Here is a 16,946-nt window from a genome sequence, read left to right as displayed (position 1 = left end):
TTGCCTAAAAGTGAAACAATCCTTCAGGGTTCCTGATACATGAAAGAGTCTGCCAGACATTCTGCAGGGCACAGAAAAACCGACAAACTGCCAATATAGGCAGAACTGTCTTTGAAATTTCCTGCTTCATGGAAAAGCCTGCTGGATACTATGGGCCTGTAGGCTGAAGATGGATGTCCCAACAGTACAGACATTGGGCAACTGTCCAGGCAGCGAAATGTCTCTGTCAATTCTAGAATTTTGGAAGTTGGTTGCAATGTACTTCCTGTAATATATCTTTCTGTAGTCTTTGATAGAGTTGAAGAATAGATAGTAATAATATAATTTTCCCTAGTTATGATAAAAAAATAAAATAGATATAACTGAAAAAAAAATGTCTGCCACCGTCCACCCCAAAATGATAACAATTGACCTACTCTCTCTGGAACTGTAAGCGAGCCCCCAATTAAATGCTTTCTTTTATAGGAGTTGCCTTAGTCATGTTGTTTCTTCACAGAAAGAGAACGTAACTCAGACACCACTCTTAAAGTAGCAACATTTTTTTCCTTGGTTTGTCAGCCACATAGAAAGAAATTATTTTTTTTTTCTGCAGATGTTTTTGTTCCTGCATGCTGGGGCGCTATGGTGATGCTTCTGTGCCCTGAGGGTGGAGCTGAATCTAGAATGGTGGTGGACATCTTGAGATGATGAACAGAACTGTTCTAAAGATGAAAAGAAGCTTAGGGTTTTTTATGACATGCTAGAATCTTTCAATTAACCCTAGAATATTCTAGTCCTGGACTCCTTGCTATGTGAAAATGGAGAGGGTTCTTCAAAATTCATGGTACAAATATGTGACCTTAGTAATAGTGTAACCATTAAGTTTCTCAAGCCCAAGGCCTTGGAGTAGTCCTTGAACCTCACCCTCTCTCTCAAACCTCACACTCAATACACAGCTCCTCCTTCCAAGCATTTTTTTTCAATTATTTCTATTTCTTTTTATCTCCTTTAGGTCCACTTCAGTTCCAGTTACTACCGTCTGCCTCTCAGGCCACTGTGAGCACCTCCTGGCCATTTGTGATCTCTTTTTTGCTCCTTTCTGATCTTTTCTCTGTAAATAGTAGCCATGACTTTTAAACACATATCACTCCCTTGATTAAAATTCCCCACTTGGCTTTCCACTGCGTCCAGAGTTAAGCACAAACTTCTCACCACGGCAAGCAAGCTCCTCTGTGGTTTGACACCTTCTGTTTTGAGTCTCAATACCTCCTACTCTTCCCCAAGGTCACAAGTTCCAGTCACACTGGCTTTTCCTCTCTCAGACGCCACAACCTCACTCGGTTTTCACGTTTGTCTCCTCTCCCTGGCATGCTCTGTTCCAGATGGTGCATGATCTTTATTTGCTCAGACCTCAGAGAAACCCTCTCAGCTAAAGCGGTCCAACTTCATGACGTCACTCACCTTGTGACTTGTCCTGTCGCCCCGTGTCATTGTTCTCACCATAGTTCTATCTGACACATGTATTCTCTGCCTCTCCCTCCTGAGATGTGAGCTTCGTGGAAGGGACTGTTTTGTTTGCTTCAGCATTCCAAACACCTAGATCAGTCCTGACCCGTATAAGCCTCGGCGGACACTTGGATGAGTCAGAACGAGCGCAGGAACACGTGGTGGGAGCAGGGAGCGGAGGAAGAGGAGCGAAGACTCTTCCCTGGGGATTTTAACTGCAGTTGGAGAAGAGCCCTTTCTTCTTCCGTCACGATCGGACAACTCCTAGTTGTTTGCCTTGGAAGCAGGTAGAGCTGGAGAAGTGAGTCTGCGGATGAATGAAAGGTGGGTGGCGTGGACTCCGGTGACGTTTCTTCTGGGTCTTCAGTGACCTTTTCCTTTTCTTTGTGCAGTTACACAAAGTCAAGAATTGTCTTACTTACTGTATTAAGTTGCCCTTTTTTCCCTAATTTTTAAAAACTCGTTTTATTTCATGTGTATGAGCATTTTTCTTACCTGTATATATGTGCACCACATTCACACTTAGTGTCTGTCAAGGCCAGAAGAGGGCATTGGAGTCCCTGGAACTAGAGGTATGCATAGTGTCACCACGTGGGTGCTGGGAACTGAACCCAGCTCCTCTGAAAGAGCAGCAAGTGCTCTTGATGGCTGAAACATCTCCCAGCCCTGCTTTTCTTTCTTTTTAAATTTTGATTCGTTGCGAGTGTTATACACATCTACAATGGGTTTTGATTATTCCCATTCCCACTTTCTTTCTCCAACTCCTTCTGTATCACCTGTGCCCTCCTCCCTACTTCATCCTGTCTTTTCAAACAGCCCACCAGTCGATTTGCTCGTTGCTTTGACCAAGTACCTGACCAGAAGCAACTTAAGGCCGGTTTTATATTGGCTCACACTTTTAGAGTACAGCCATTATGACAGGGAAGACATGGCTGCCCACACGTCTAGAGGACAGTCATCATGTCAGGGAAGACATGGCTGCCCACACGTCTAGAGGACAGTCATCATGTCAGGGAAGGCAGGGCTACCCACACATCTAGGGGACAGTCACCACAACAGGGAGGGCAGGGCTGTAGGTACATGCAGCAGCTGGTCCCAAAGCCTCCTCATTCACAAGACAGAACACAGGAGGTGGGGAGCAGGCTATAACACCATTATGGCCTATGGCCGGCTTCCAGTGACCCACTTCCTAACCTACTTCCTGAACAACTCTACTGCCCAAAAGCTTTCACAACCTTCCACACAAGCACCAGTAGTTGAGAACCAACTCTTCCAATGTGAGCCTATCGGAGACATTTTGTTCAAACCACAACATTTATTTAAGATCATCAAATTAGAGTTCTTTTTCATCTTTTTCATGCCGTCACAGTCTATCATTGTTCTTTCGGAAGGGAGGCTCTGGCCTGGTGCTAGTTACCTGTGCTGGGTCCCTGCTGTTCTCTCATCTACACCAACCAAGTATATGGGGAAACAAACAAGCATCAGCAACAACAAACAGGCTGTATAACAAAGACGACTTCTCACTTAACAAGAGTGCGCTGGGAAGTCTATCTACATTCTGACATCCACAGGCATCCGGTAACCAACTGAGAATTAGCATGTAGTAGACACTGGGGCTACAGGGGTAGGGATACAGCTTAATGGGTAGGATGCTTGCCCAGCATATATGAAGCCCTGAGCTCAACCCTCAGCCCTGTGTAAACTAGGTGTGGGGCTCAGTCCAATAGTCCCGACGTTTGGAAGGTTGGAGGCAGGAGAACCAGAAGTTCAGAGGCGTTCATGGCTACAGAGTGAGTTCAAAGCCAGCCTGGGCTACATGAGACTCTGCCAACAAATTTAAAAGTTGCTAGACATTTTAAAGTTTTGGATTTTGTTGACCTTTTAAGGCTGTGTTATAGGTGGAGTAGAGATAGGATATTTGCTATGGGGTTCCAAGCATCAAATCCTTGTATGACACTCCAGATGGATGGCCGCAAAATGTAAGGACTTTGTTTTTCTGCCCAGTAATAAATGGTTACTTTGTTCTGCACGGTAATTTCAGAGCTGCAGAATCCCATCTGTGTCTCCAGAACTCCTAGATGATGTCACCATGAGCTCTGTTCCCTCAGGGTATTTAGACCCTTTTTACACACTTTTAATTAGAATGTAATTACATCACTGTCCCCTTCCCTCTCCTCCCTTCACCTCCTCCCATGTCTTCCTTCCAACTCCTTTTATGCCCCCTACTCTCAAATTGATAACTATCTTTTTCTTTTATTATTTTTATATACATATAAATATTCACAAATTATAAATACAACCTGCCGAGGCAATGTTTACTGCTTGTGTGTTTGTGGTTTCAGGGTTGACTACTTTGTATTAGATAGCCGACTGGGGCCTCATCCCTGGGAGAGGCTTATTCTTCTCTCAGCAGTCGTTAGTTACCCGTAGTTCTTTGTCTAGGGGTGCAACCTAATGGGAATTTTCTCCTTCTCTATTGATACTGTCATTGTACTAGTCTAGTTTATACAGCCATTTCTAAGATAGACCTTTCCCATAAGATCCTAGGATTCTGGCTCTTTCTCTACACTTTGCCAGTGTCATAAATGCGGGAGTTTTGATGTACATGTATCTGTTAGGTCTGGACTTCCCATGATTCATTGATCTCTGCATTGTATCCCATTGAGGTCTCCATTTCCTGTAAAGAAAGGCTTCTGTGATGAGGGGTGGTAGCTACACTCCTCCGTGGGTATAAGGGTGAGGTTCAGAATGCACTTGGACCCTTTTGTTACAAGCAGGAAAATTTTGAGGACATCTGTCTGTAGGCCAAGTCCAGAGGGTGGCTTGTAGGCCGCTTGGTTCAGCCTCAGAGATCAAAGCAGACAGACAGTTCCTTTCCATCCAGAAGCCTCAGAACAATTAGCCAGTATCTGCTTCATCTCATCCAAGCCTGCATTTTCTTGTTGATTGAAATCAGAAAAGGTTAGAACGTTTCATCTCAGGAGGAAACAGAAGTGGTTATGGCCTGTCTCCCAAATAGAGTCATGGCTGGGAATCAGAGAGACATAAATGAGCCATTCACTTTATACACCAAATTCAGGGGCTATCAAAAACCTCCAATATCAACATGATTTTTTTTAACAAAACATTAAACAAAAAATTGACGGGTACTCTTTCTGGTGGCATTCGGCCATGTCAAGATGAAGCTGAATATCTACACGCCAGCCACAGGCTACGAGCAGCTCATTGAAGTGGATGATGAACGCAAAGGTCGCTCTTTCTATGAGAAGCACAAGGTCCTGAAAGTAGCTGCCAATGCTCTCGGTGAAGAGCGGAAGGTTCCCGTGGTCAGAATCAGTGGTGGGGATAACAAACAAGGTTTCCCCATGAAGCAGGCGTCTTGACACACAGCAGAGTGCACCTGCTACAGAGTACAAGCATTCTCGTTCTAGACCAGTGGTTCTCTACCTTCCTAAGGCTGCGGCCCTTTAATATAGTTCCTCATGCTGTGGTGACCCCCTACCATAAAATGATTTCCATTGCTACTCTAACTGTAATTTTGCTACTGTTATGAATTGGATTTTAAGCATCTGATATGCAACCCAAAGGGGTCGCGACCCACGGGTTGAGAACCACTGTTATAGACCAAGGGAATGGGGAAAATTGCAGGTCTGCTTGTGAGTGCATCGTGGATGCCAATCTGATTGTTCTCTTCCTGGTTATTGTAAAAACAGGGGGATATTCCCGAACTAACAGATGCCACTGTACCTCAGCAGTTGGGGGCCCAAAGGAGCTAGCAGAATCTGAAAGCCTTTCTGTCTCTCTAAAGGAGATGACATCCACCAAGATGCTGTCAGAAAGCACTGAAACCAAGAAGGCAAGAAGCCCAGGACCAGAGCACCCATGAGTCAGCGTCTTGTTATTCTACGTGTCCTGCAACACAAACGCCTACATTTTGCTCTGAAGAAACAATGAGCTAAGAAAAACATGGAGGTTGCAGAATATGCTAAACTTTTGGACTAAAGAATGAAGGAAGCCAAAGGGAAAACCCCTAAAACAGACTGCCAAGGGATGGAGGCCATCTTCACTGAGAGCTTCTGCTTCTGAGTCCAGTCAAAACTAAGTCTTTAAGAAGAACAAATAAATGTTCTGCCCTTAAATCTAAAATACTTAATGAATGGGGGGTGGGAAGTTTACAGTAGGCGAGATGGCTCCGTGGGCAAAGGCTCCTGCCACCAAGCCTGAAAACCTGAGTTCAATCCCTGGTACCCCCTGGTGGAAGAAGGGCACCTGCTCCTCTGACTGAACTTTTTAAAGTTAGTTTTAAACAAGCCACGATAAGCAGGTCTCCATCTTAAGTGAAGACAGAACAGATAGGGCCGACATTTCTCATTTTGTCTCAGGCACCGCCTGGTCCTGGCAGCCACTAGTCATCTGAGTTCGCTGCTTCAGATTTCCTGGGACAACCATGAGCCTGTTTTAGCAAGGCTTCCAGGGGATTTTCACATATGATCAAGTTTAAGAATTACTAAAAAGATAATCACTGATGTTTCTCTCATGCCTTCTGGGCTGGTGCACCCAGAGAACCATGCTACCATACTGGAGGGACCCAGAGAGCAAGGAAGGAACAGAATCTCACCTCCAACTACATGACCTGGAAGATGACCCTGGGCCTGGCTGCACTGAATTGCAGCCTTGTGTGAGGCCTTTTAAGCCCCTTTAGTCATCCCTGGACTCTTGACCCAGACACAAGGTCGGATGATAATTACAGTTCATTTTAAGTCACTAACTTTGTGTTTATTTGCTTCAAAGCAGTAGAAACTTTAACATCCTAGGTTTTCATGTACCTACATGGATCATTGTTTTCCCCACTTACTCAATCATGATTTCCATCCGTGTTAAATCTCTACAAAATATGTTTACTTATTGATGCTCCTATTAGCATCTTTATAGTAAATAGAATATTGGCTGTACATAAAATTATTTTCATAAGTACTTCCTCATTGGTTGTGCACTGAATTATTTTCATAGCGACTCTATTGTCGTAGATCACATGTACTATATACAATCTATCCACTTAAAATGAACAGTTCAGTGGTCTTAGTATCTTGGGAGTGGGGCAAGCATCAGAGAATTGTCTCAAGGCCCACGAGATCATATGCCCTTTGACTATCACCCCAGGATCTGACACTTCCCTCCATTCCCCAGGCAGAACCTAATCTACCTGCTGTCTCCTAACATTTTCCTACTTAACGCATCCTGTGTAAGTAGAACGGTGTGATATGTGGCTTCGCGGCTGCTCTCTTAGATGTTCCTAGGTTCATTCAGGTTGGAACATGTATTGCTTCCTCTTAGGGCTAAAAAATATCAATTTAAAAACATATCTGCCATAAAAGAAATTTCCGCTGGCTACCCCCCTCTTTAAACTCAAAAATATACATCATAAAAATTTTACTAGTTTCTTTTCTTTGAAAGAGCTTGCCTATGCAATGAACTCCCTGAGGTATATGCACCTTACTTTAATGACGCCATACATGGGGACACTTGAGAACATTAAACAATAAAAATGTATGCTATGTTATGAACAAGTGAAAAGACATATCTACTGTCATTCATACACACTCGCATTCTCTCACACACACATTCGCATGCACTCATACACATAGCTAGATTATAGGCAGAACATGTATTTTTAAACCCACCTTATATTACATGTTGACTAGGAGGAGCTCATTTTAGACCAAGGTGCAGATGGCTAATCAATCCTAGAGTTGGCTGGAAGTCTATCAGGTGCTAAGAGTCCAATCACATAATTATGGGGATGATCAGCATCCGGACAGGCAAGGCAGCATTCCCACCTGGTGCCCAGCTATAAATTCCAGCCCCCATCCATCTCCTCTTCAGCAGCACATTGAAAGCTGTTATGGCCCTTGATCTACCTAGGAGCATCAAAAGTGTTTCCTACGAATTTTTATTCCTTGCCATAGATTTGTGTCACATCACCCAAATGCCTATCATATACTGAGTCAATTTCTCCCAGATCTTTTACTTATTTATTTATTTATTTATTTATTTATTTACTCATTTGATGTTTGTGTGTGCCCCCACCGATGCCACAGCTCATGTGTGGAGGCCAGAGGACAGCTTGCAAAAGTTGGTTCTCTTCTTCCATCATGTGTGCTCTAGGAATAGAACTCAAGTCATTGGACTTGGCAGTAAGGGCTCTTACTAAGTCATCTTCTCAGCCCCTCCTCTTCATATTTTTTAAAGATGTATTTACTTGTTTTATGTATATGAGTGCTCTATCTGCATCATGTATGACTTTATGCCAGAAGAGAGCATCACATCCCACTATAGATTTTTTTTTTTGAGCTACATTGTGGTTGCTGGGAATTGAACTCGCGACCTCTGGAAGAGCAGCCAGTGATCTTAACCACTGAGCCATCTCTCCAGCCCCCTCCTCTTTATATCTTAAGAAATTTTCATCTCGCTCAACTCCCATCCTATCCAAGGACAGCCTTGTCAGAGGAGCTGCCTTCACCTTACCTAGGCCACCCTCCCTATCAGGACCCAGCGGAAACCTGGCTAGTTCAGAGGTAAAAACAACCTTGGCTCTCTTACCCCCAACTCAGGACAGCTCCAAAAGGACATCAAAACACCTAGCAGGGCAGCTTGACTGTCTTTAACATTGCATTGCAGCCCAGCTTCTTCCTTTGCCAAACCCTGACTAGTTTCCTTCCCCTCTGCACGCTGATGAGAGCCCTTCTTAATGAGCACCCTGTATGCAAATCTCGATCTGAACATATACTTCCCAAAAGCCCCAGCCTGTCCCAACGATGGGACTTCTCAGCACTGTGTTAGCCAGACGTTGGCACGCACCACTCGACATACGAAGGGACAAGCAGTAGGGATAGGACACATGATTTGGACTGTACTGCATTCTGACCATGGGAAATTATTGCTACCCTTAACTCATAGAAAAGCTCCTAATTTTTTTTTTTTTTACAAACCTCAGTTATAAGGCAAACACACAGCTCTCACCTCAAAAAGGATAAAAAAATAGTTTATTCCAGAGTCAAATATGAGTGACCATGGCCTGGGAACAGTTTTAGGGTACCCCAAATTCCAGTCCAACATGGTAACAGTTTCACGAAACTTTATAGGGACAGAATGAAGGAAACCATCCACCAGGGCATGTTTTAGATACCCTGGTGGGGCGAGCGAGTAGGCGGTCAGAGCGGAGAAGGGAAGCTTCTGCTTCAGGCGTCCGATGCTCTCTGATGACAGTCCTAGCATTTACATTGGAGGATGTGAGGGTCCATTTACACATTCCAAAGGACTTAGCTGATACTCATGGGAATGCTGCATTACATACAGAGGTGGGAACGAGGTAATTGTTTAAGGGGCTAAAGATGAACCGAGATAATTCCACTCTGAACCTGTAACAGTACAGCTTCTACACATCAGCAAAGTCCTAATAAAACAGCCAGTGAAGGCACAACTTCTTTCTGAAAAATTTCATTCATATTCCTATGCCCTAATCAGCCCTGATTCTTTCCAACGTCTCCACCGAAGAGGCTAAACTGTGTTTGATTTGGGTTTTTTTCTTACTTGAGGTTTTTTCGGGCTCAAGTTCATAGTTTTCAAAATTTATAAGACATGTACAATCTTTTAAAATGCTTTTTTTAGTTTTTAAATGTGAATATGTGTACATGTATAGAATTATGCATATAGGAGAAGGCACCCTTGAAGGCCAGTAGTGTGGGATCCCTCTGGAGAAGAAACTGTGCTGGGAATTGAACTTGGGTCTTTCGCAAGAGCACTGTATGTACTTTACCACTGAGCCAACTCTCTAGCCCAGTTACTACTACTACTACCATTAGTGTGTGTGTGTGTGTGTGTGTGTGTTTGCCATGTGTGGGGCGAAGCCAGAAGAGGGCATCAGATTCTCTGGAACTGGAGTTACAAGTGATTCTGGAACACCTAACATGGATGCTGGGAATGGAACAGAGGTCCTCAAAAAAAAAAAAAAAAAAAAAAAAAAGCAAACAACACTAAGCCACCACTCCAGCACTCCACGTGTATAATGTTACTCTTTCTCTCCTTAGACTTGATGATCAAAGTCTAAGACATCTTAGATGGAAGTGAAATAGAAGGTATCTTCCTAAGTCAACAGAAATTGCATTTGAGATGTTTCTATTCAAGCAGCCTTTCCCTGGTTCTGTCTTTAAGAAAGCTTTGTTTTTGATGTTGTTAGAAGTAAGTTTAGGGTCACAAAGAAAGAAAATGCTGCCCCAATGAAAGTGTCTGAACCAGGCAACAAGGTGCTTGTGAGAAGCGTGCGCTACTCACAAAAGCAAAAGAGCAAGCTCGAGAGGACAGGGCATTCTTTGATTTTTATTATAGCTTAGAGGATGACTGTCTTTCCCCAGTGGCTGGGTCTCACCTCACAGTCTTCCTCCATTGCCTCATTTTAAAAGAATCTGTGTGAAGGAAAGGAAGGAAAGCAGGACCGGGCACTTAAGTTTGGGGATGCAGCCTGGCCTTTATGTAAACAGAAGTCTTACCTGGTGGGAGTTGGAGGTTAAACATTTGCATCAAGGTTTTATAAGGTGGGAAAAAGAAACACATTTCTATCCCTTGTGGATACAAAATGGAAGTGTTGCAGTTTTTGACAAAACCGCTAATGTTTCTTAAAATCTTACCATTTTGGGAGGGAGAGAAAAACTCAACCGAGATACCACAGAGACACAAGGATCAGAAATGTTTACACAGTCCAAGAAACAGGTAGCTCATCCAACCACAGCCTTTTCTTGAAGGGCAAAGGCCATAACTACAGCAGTTCCCAGCATGACTCGGGGAACAAGAAAGGAGACAGAAGGAGAAAGGAGACTGGAACCTGAGAACTTGGGATGCTCAGCAGAATCGGGGATCCAGCACTAGTTAAGAATTGGGAGCTGACTAAGCCTGTGTGAACTGTAGCTGGTGGAGAGTCCTTTCTGTTACCAGGTGAAGACTGCAGGGATTGCCATGGCAACTGTCTGCCCTGGTCTGGATTGTTTTTTCTTCTTGTTATGACCAGTTACCAGACAGGAAGTAACCCAAGAGAGGAAAGGCATGCTTGGTCTTATAAGGAGATACAGTCCATCGTCGCGGCAGGCGGTTCCATTGTGGCAAAAATACACAGCTAACACTCTTTCATCTTGGCAGAACAGGGAGGGGAGAGTGAGCATGCCCAGCTATAAAACCTCAAGGCTTGTCCCTAGTGGCCCATTTCTTGCTGCTTGGCTCCACCTCCCCAGAGACTCACAACATTGTAAAACAGCGGCACCAGCTGGAAACCGTGGATCAAAACACACGAGTTTGAGGGGGACATCGCTAACCATGGCTCTGGGCAGCCATCCTTGGCCTGGCACCCGTCTTCTCATCCCCGCACTCAGTAAAACTATTTGGTGGAGAACCCAAAGAGGACAGCACGCATCTCTTTAAAAGCATAATCTACTACATGCACGCAAATTCTGACTTCCCCATACCAGAAGAGCCACAACTCTCCCACACGCCACCTCCCAGGGCTTCCTATGACCACAGAGCAATGCAACCTGCTGTCCTGGTAAATTTAATACAATGCTGACGATGTTGTGGGCAAGCTATTGTTCTTCCTCCATCCTGGGGGCGGAAACGTCACAGCAGGCCCTCCCTCTGCTCCACCCTCTTCTCCTGCAGGTTCTCACAGGGCCTCTTCAGCAGGTGTTTCAGTCAGTGGTGAGACAGACTGGGTGGGAGCTACCATCCTCTTCCTTAGAATCCCAGTGACGTCATGGCTAGAGAGTCAAGGATATGTTTCTTCCAGAAGGTTCACAACCAAAATTGTTGACTGTCAATAAAGCAAAGCAGTGTGGACTTCTTTGGTTTTGCTTGGGTTTTGTTTATTTATTCGTTTGTTTCGTTGTTTTGGTGTTTGTTACTGGCATGTTTTAGTTCTACATCATAATAGACATTTCCACACAGGTACATAATGCATTTCGATCTTATTCACCTCCATACCTGTTTTACTCTTCGGCTAATCCCCTCTTCCCAATTGGCCTGCCGCTATGTTAGCTCCTTTGTTGCTATTTGTATTGGGTCTGTGACCAAGGGAGTTTGTTCGGCTTATTCGTGGGAGCTCAGGTGGTGGCTGTAAGTTGTTTGTTATTGTTTGTGTGTATTCTTTCTAAAAAGGGGGGCCTCCAACCCCAACTTTGCATTGCCACAAATGACCCCAAATGCCTTAAGGCATGAAGAGAAATCTTCAACATATCCCCATCCTCACTTTCCTGCCTCTTAAAAACACCTTTATTGACTGCACGAGAGTTGAAACGCAGACACCACCCTTGGCAGGAGAATAAGCCTTGTCAAGTCAACACATGCCCACAACTGAAGCTCCCTCAAACACTAAGCGCAGAAGCCTTACAGAGGCAGGGTGGGTGCCTCCAAGCCAGCACTGCACCACCATCCAGATGTGGAAGAGATGAAAGCAAAGGAGGAGGCTGGGCGGGAGTGGAGGCCTTGAACTGCTCAGCTGAGCCTCCCAGGGCTCCTAAAAGAAGTAGAGAAGGCCGGGATCTAGAACACCAGGCATTATTTGCATGCCAAGCCCTGCCCCACCCTTCTTGAAATCCTACTAGGGAAGAACTTGGCCCCGCCTTCCTGTCAATCTCTTGATTAAATAGGCACTTCCCTCCAGGAGGCCTCTGGAGTGCAGCACCTCCTACTGCTGCCAGAAGCAGCTCTGTCCCCCACCATGAGAGCTGTCCCTCTGCACCTGACCCGGACAGTAAGCCTTGGCTGCCTGCTCCTGCTTTCCCTCCTCCCAGACCAAGGCCAAGCCAAGGAGTTGAAGTTTGTAACGTTGGTAAGTACACTTTTCTCATTGTTTTTCCTGGTACCAGGGTCAGAGAAATTGCCAAATGTCACCTTTCATGTTTCCTTTCTGTTATCTGCCTGAGACCAGCCGTTGTTCAGACTGGGAAAGTGGACAGTCATGCAAGCTGGCTTGAATGAAGACAGCATTGCCATTTGCCGTCGACGGCACTGTTTCATTACTGACTTTACAGCTGCCCTCTGGTCTGATTCCTGCCCTCTGTGATTCCCCAGACAGGGGAAGTCACAGCTAGCACTGTTCATATGCCGGGAGCTAGCCTGCCTTCTTTCCTTTTAATGGTCATTTGTTTTCAAATCAAAGAACAGTCACTTTTGAAGTCACTCCTTAAGTTTTTCGTGACATTGGTGCATGTTTGTTGTGTATATTTGGGAGCGCAAAAGAGAAACTGAGCACAGAATTTCCGAACTATCAACTGATTTAGTTGATCATTAAAACCATGATGTCCCCTACATATAGTCACTGTAACAAGCCGTGAGTAAAAAAGGAGAGAGGTGTGTGCTGCCTGGTGTCGGGGGGGAAAATATAGACAATTGAGAGTTAGAAACATATGGAAAGAACATTTTCAAAGTTAAAGGCATTTGCCTCTCCCCCTCTCTCTTTCTCTCTCACCTTCTTTTATTTCATATTCTCCATTGCTGTTTACATTTTTTATTTAATGTAGTGAAAGTTGGCGGATTTATAAGCGTGTTTTCCTTCTGCAAGAATACTCAGAAGCTATTTTCACGATTTAGAGAAAGGGTCCCTCTCACCTAAGCCTTCAACCTGCTGTTCCTCTCCTGTCAGTGAGGAAAATCCTTTGCAGGAAAATCTTTCTTGTTACATAAATCATGATGCTTAGTCTGGTAAATCTTTACTGGTTTTGAGTCAGGAAAGAAAGAGGAGGAAAACCAAGAAAACGCCATCCTCGTCCTGAAAACCATTTGCCAGCTGCCAGGCTACTGTGTTGATGAAGCAATGTTCCAGCCTGTACGTCCTGCGGTGCACTTTCCCTGACATGCATGAGCTCCTTGCCAACGTGCTCGCTCGTTAGAAGAATGTAGGGGGCGTGGAGTTGCCTTGGGTTCTGCTGGTCTTGTCGCACCGGGCTTGGAACCAGCTGGCTCGATGGCAGTCTTCTCTGAGCCGGCAAGTGAGCTCCAGTCAGCTTCATGCAGTGGCAGCTTGTTGAGTTCCACCCACAGCCCAGGTAGCCGCTGCTGCCGCTGCCAAATGTTTGTGGTTTCCTTCCCAACCTTTCTGCCTCTCCGCTCTCACTTAAAATATGTTCGGTGACTACCAAATTCTTCCTTGAAGAGAAACCAAGCTACAAAGACAACTCTCTAACAACTCAAAACTTAGCTAGTACTGCATAAAGCAAACATTAACCACACTTTCTACAGTGGTCTCTTCCTATGAATATTAAATAATGGGCAATTTGATTTATCTTCCTTGGCCCCTAACAAAACAACTTCTCTCTGATGATAAAAGTCAAAAATACCATTTTCTTCCTTTTATTGATGATAGAGACTATTTGAGTGTACATAAATGGTTAGATTGAACATTCAGAAAAATCCTTGGGAGTTTATTAAGAGAACAAGTAGCCAGGTGGTGGTGGCACATGCCTTAAATCCCAGAACTCAGGGGACAGAGGCAGATGGATTCTCTCTGAGTTTGAGGCCAGCCTGGACTACACGAGAGTGACTCAGCCTAAAAGAGAAACAGAGCTCACACCTTTGATCCCAGCACTTGGGATCCCATGCTTTTAATCCCAGCACGAGGGAGGTAGAGACAGGAGTGATATGACTGGGCAGAGAGAGGAATATAAAACAGGAGGAGACAGGAGCTCAGGGATTTAGTCTGAAGTTTCATAGAGAGTGTTCAGCCTGAGGATTGGTAGAGACAGGATCTTGTTCCTTTGCTCTGAGCATTTGGAGATGTAAGAACTCTAGGGACTGGCTTCTCTGCTTCTCTGATATTTCAGCTTTCACCCTAATATCTGACTCTGGGTCTTTATCATTAAGTCCAATTTGAATTTGAGCTACAAGTTTCTGTCTCAGAAAACCACCCAACGAATGAATAAAAGAGAGACAAAAGTTGGGCAGTGGTGGCACAGGCCTTTAATCCCAGCACTCAGGAGGCAGAGGCAGGCAGATCTCTGTGAGTTCAAAGCCAGCCTGGTCTTCAAGAGCTAGTTCCAGGACAGGCTCTAAAGCTACAGAGAAATCCTGTCAGAGAGAGAGAGAGAGAGAGAGAGAGAGAGAGAGAGAGAGAGAGAGAACAAATAGAAGATGATATGGTGTGGTGGCACACACCTTTAATCCCAGCACTTGAAAGGCAGAGACAGGCGGTTCTCTGTGAGTTTGAGACCAACCTGGTCAATATAGTGAGTTCTAAGTAATACATAACCCAAATCTAGTAACCCCATTACTCAGGAGGTAAAGGCAGAAGGATCAGAATTGCAAGGTTATCTTAAAAGCTAGTGCAAGACCAGCCTGTCCTACATGAGATCCTGTAAAACAAAAATAAAACAACAAAATCCCACCCACAAACTTCTTGTTCCTGCTTTCAAGATGAAGATACAAGCGAAAGAGGTTAGGAAGCTGGGTGGTGGTCACATGGGTAGAAAGGTAGCCTCAAACTCATTGTGTGGGCCTTTGACTTTGCCCCTGATCACTAGATTCCAGCTATCTCTGTTGATTGCACATAGCCCAGAACCTGGAGCTGATCTGAGCCAACTGCACAGTTTGTAACATTACCCTGACTCGGAGGCTGGAGATGGTTTCCTTGTTTTTCCTCCATAATCCAAGAAAAATAAATCCTCAATTCTGAAAAGCTATTTGTGGGGAAAAAAGAGGAGACTGCCTTTGGTTCTTGTTCTTGCTGGTGAACAAACCCTTGATTTGTTTGTTTGTTTGTTTGTTTGTTTATTTATGTAGCGCCAGGGACTGAGTCCAAGGTCTCAGGCTTGAATCCAAAGCCTCATATATGCCAGACAAGCAGCCAAGAAGGAGTACATGCTCAGCCCACTACTACATTGGACACATAAACATCATACACACACACACACACACACACACACATACACACACCATGGAACACGTAAAGTCAGAGGACAGTTTGGGGGAGTTGATCTCTCCTTTCAACACTGAATACCAGGGATTAAAGTCAAGGAATCAGGCTTGAATAGCAAGCCCTTTTTACCTACTTAACCATTCGCCAGTCCTACGTGATCTGTTTCTGCAACCCTGGCTGTCCTGGAATTTGCTCTGTAGAGCAGGCTGGTTTTGAACTCAGAGATCCATCTGTCTCTGCCTCCCAAGTGCTGGAATTAAAGACGTGAACCACCACTTCCCAGCTAATTTACATCATCTTTTAAAACAAACTTACAAAAGTATTTCCTGTGAAATTGTGGTTTGACCACTTATTAACAGTTGGATGGAAAAAAAAGGAAGAAGTTAAGTCTAATACAGGTTTATATGTTTTAAAAAGCTCTCTTTAAACCGTTGAATGAAATACATCTTCAACAAGCACTATGGATTTCAAGGAAGGAATCTATGAAGTGAACTGCTTCTTGGCACGACTATGCGTCCACCTCCCCAGACTGTCCGTGGAGAATTGGTATTTTTAACTTTGTAGAGAGAGGAGAGTAAGTTTGCTGAGTCTCAGCGTATGCTTTGGTAATTATCACTCAGCGCCAGTCTTGCTTTGCTGTAGACCTGCTCATTTTCCACACACACTCGCTTGCTTTCTTTTTACAATAATCTCACACATCGTATTATCCCACCAGAAAGAGAGGATGCTATTGTAAAGCATCTCTCTCTCTAGCAAGGGGAAAACCACAAGTCAGGTGATCTCAGACAGACAAAAATTCTGGGTTGCTCTTCTGGCTGTTTCTAAAGAAAGGGATGATGACTCACGACACGGTACCTTCTTATATTCTTCGGGGTTGACCTGATTTCTGCAGTCGTACCTGAGTCATAGCGTATTCTTGGCTCAAAGCACCTCCAAGCCCTGTGCACGTTGCCTCTTCAGTGGGATGGTAACCTAGTCAAGCTTGACCCTGCACATGATGCTAGCCATTGCTTATTTCCAGGACCACCCATCTTCTTCACGCCCATGCCTCAAGGATTAGCAGTCAATCCCGTGATTAGTTTTCTAGTGCTTTTTCGTTAGAACTGAAGCTGAAAGTGATACCTAAAAAAAAGCACAGAATTTTTTGCTAACTCAATTCCACTAATGTTTGTTAACCAGGTCTGGGAGCAGAAACAGGCCATTAATGAAAACAACTGAGTTTCAAGTTCCCTAAACTTAAAGCTGACTATCGTAACCACGGCTAAGCTTCCACTTTCATGGGTCAGCTTCAGGATCCAGTGACATGATTTAGATATGGAAGTGTGAATGGGGCCAACATGAAGTGCTGCTTGGAGCCATGTAGACGGACTTTTCTTTAGGCCACCAGCTCATAAAACATGACACAGAGGCTTGTTATTAATTATGAAAGCTTAGGCTTGTCCCATTAGCTCTTATAACTTAAATTAACCCATTTCTATTAATCTACGTGTTGCCACGTGACTCATGGATT

At 44.4% G+C, this 16,946-nt stretch overlaps 1 protein-coding gene and 1 pseudogene across 2 annotated transcripts in view; both read left to right on the top strand.

Annotated features, from left to right (window-relative positions):
- Positions 1-1,637: 1,637 nt before the first annotated feature.
- Acp3 (acid phosphatase 3) overlaps positions 1,638-16,946 on the top strand; it is a 59,736-nt gene continuing 44,427 nt past the window's right edge. The window contains exons 1-2 of one of the 2 annotated variants that reach the window (XM_050139580.1): positions 1,638-1,809; positions 12,188-12,355. In XM_050139580.1, coding sequence (XP_049995537.1) covers positions 12,245-12,355 — 111 coding nt within the window. In that variant the 5' untranslated portion in view covers positions 1,638-1,809; positions 12,188-12,244. The remainder of the gene's footprint in view (positions 1,810-12,187; positions 12,356-16,946) is intronic. The other variant, XM_050139579.1, reaches the window with a different exon arrangement.
- Positions 4,665-6,883, top strand: LOC126500000 (40S ribosomal protein S6-like; annotated as a pseudogene).

The sequence above is a fragment of the Alexandromys fortis genome, unplaced genomic scaffold (genome assembly GCF_014885135.2).
Source record: "Alexandromys fortis isolate MF-2015 unplaced genomic scaffold, M_Fortis_MF-2015_v1.1 scaffold_36, whole genome shotgun sequence".
Lineage (NCBI taxonomy): Eukaryota > Metazoa > Chordata > Mammalia > Rodentia > Cricetidae > Alexandromys > Alexandromys fortis.
The sequence above is the reverse complement of the archived record's forward strand: the minus strand, read 5'-3'. Positions and strand labels throughout refer to the sequence as shown.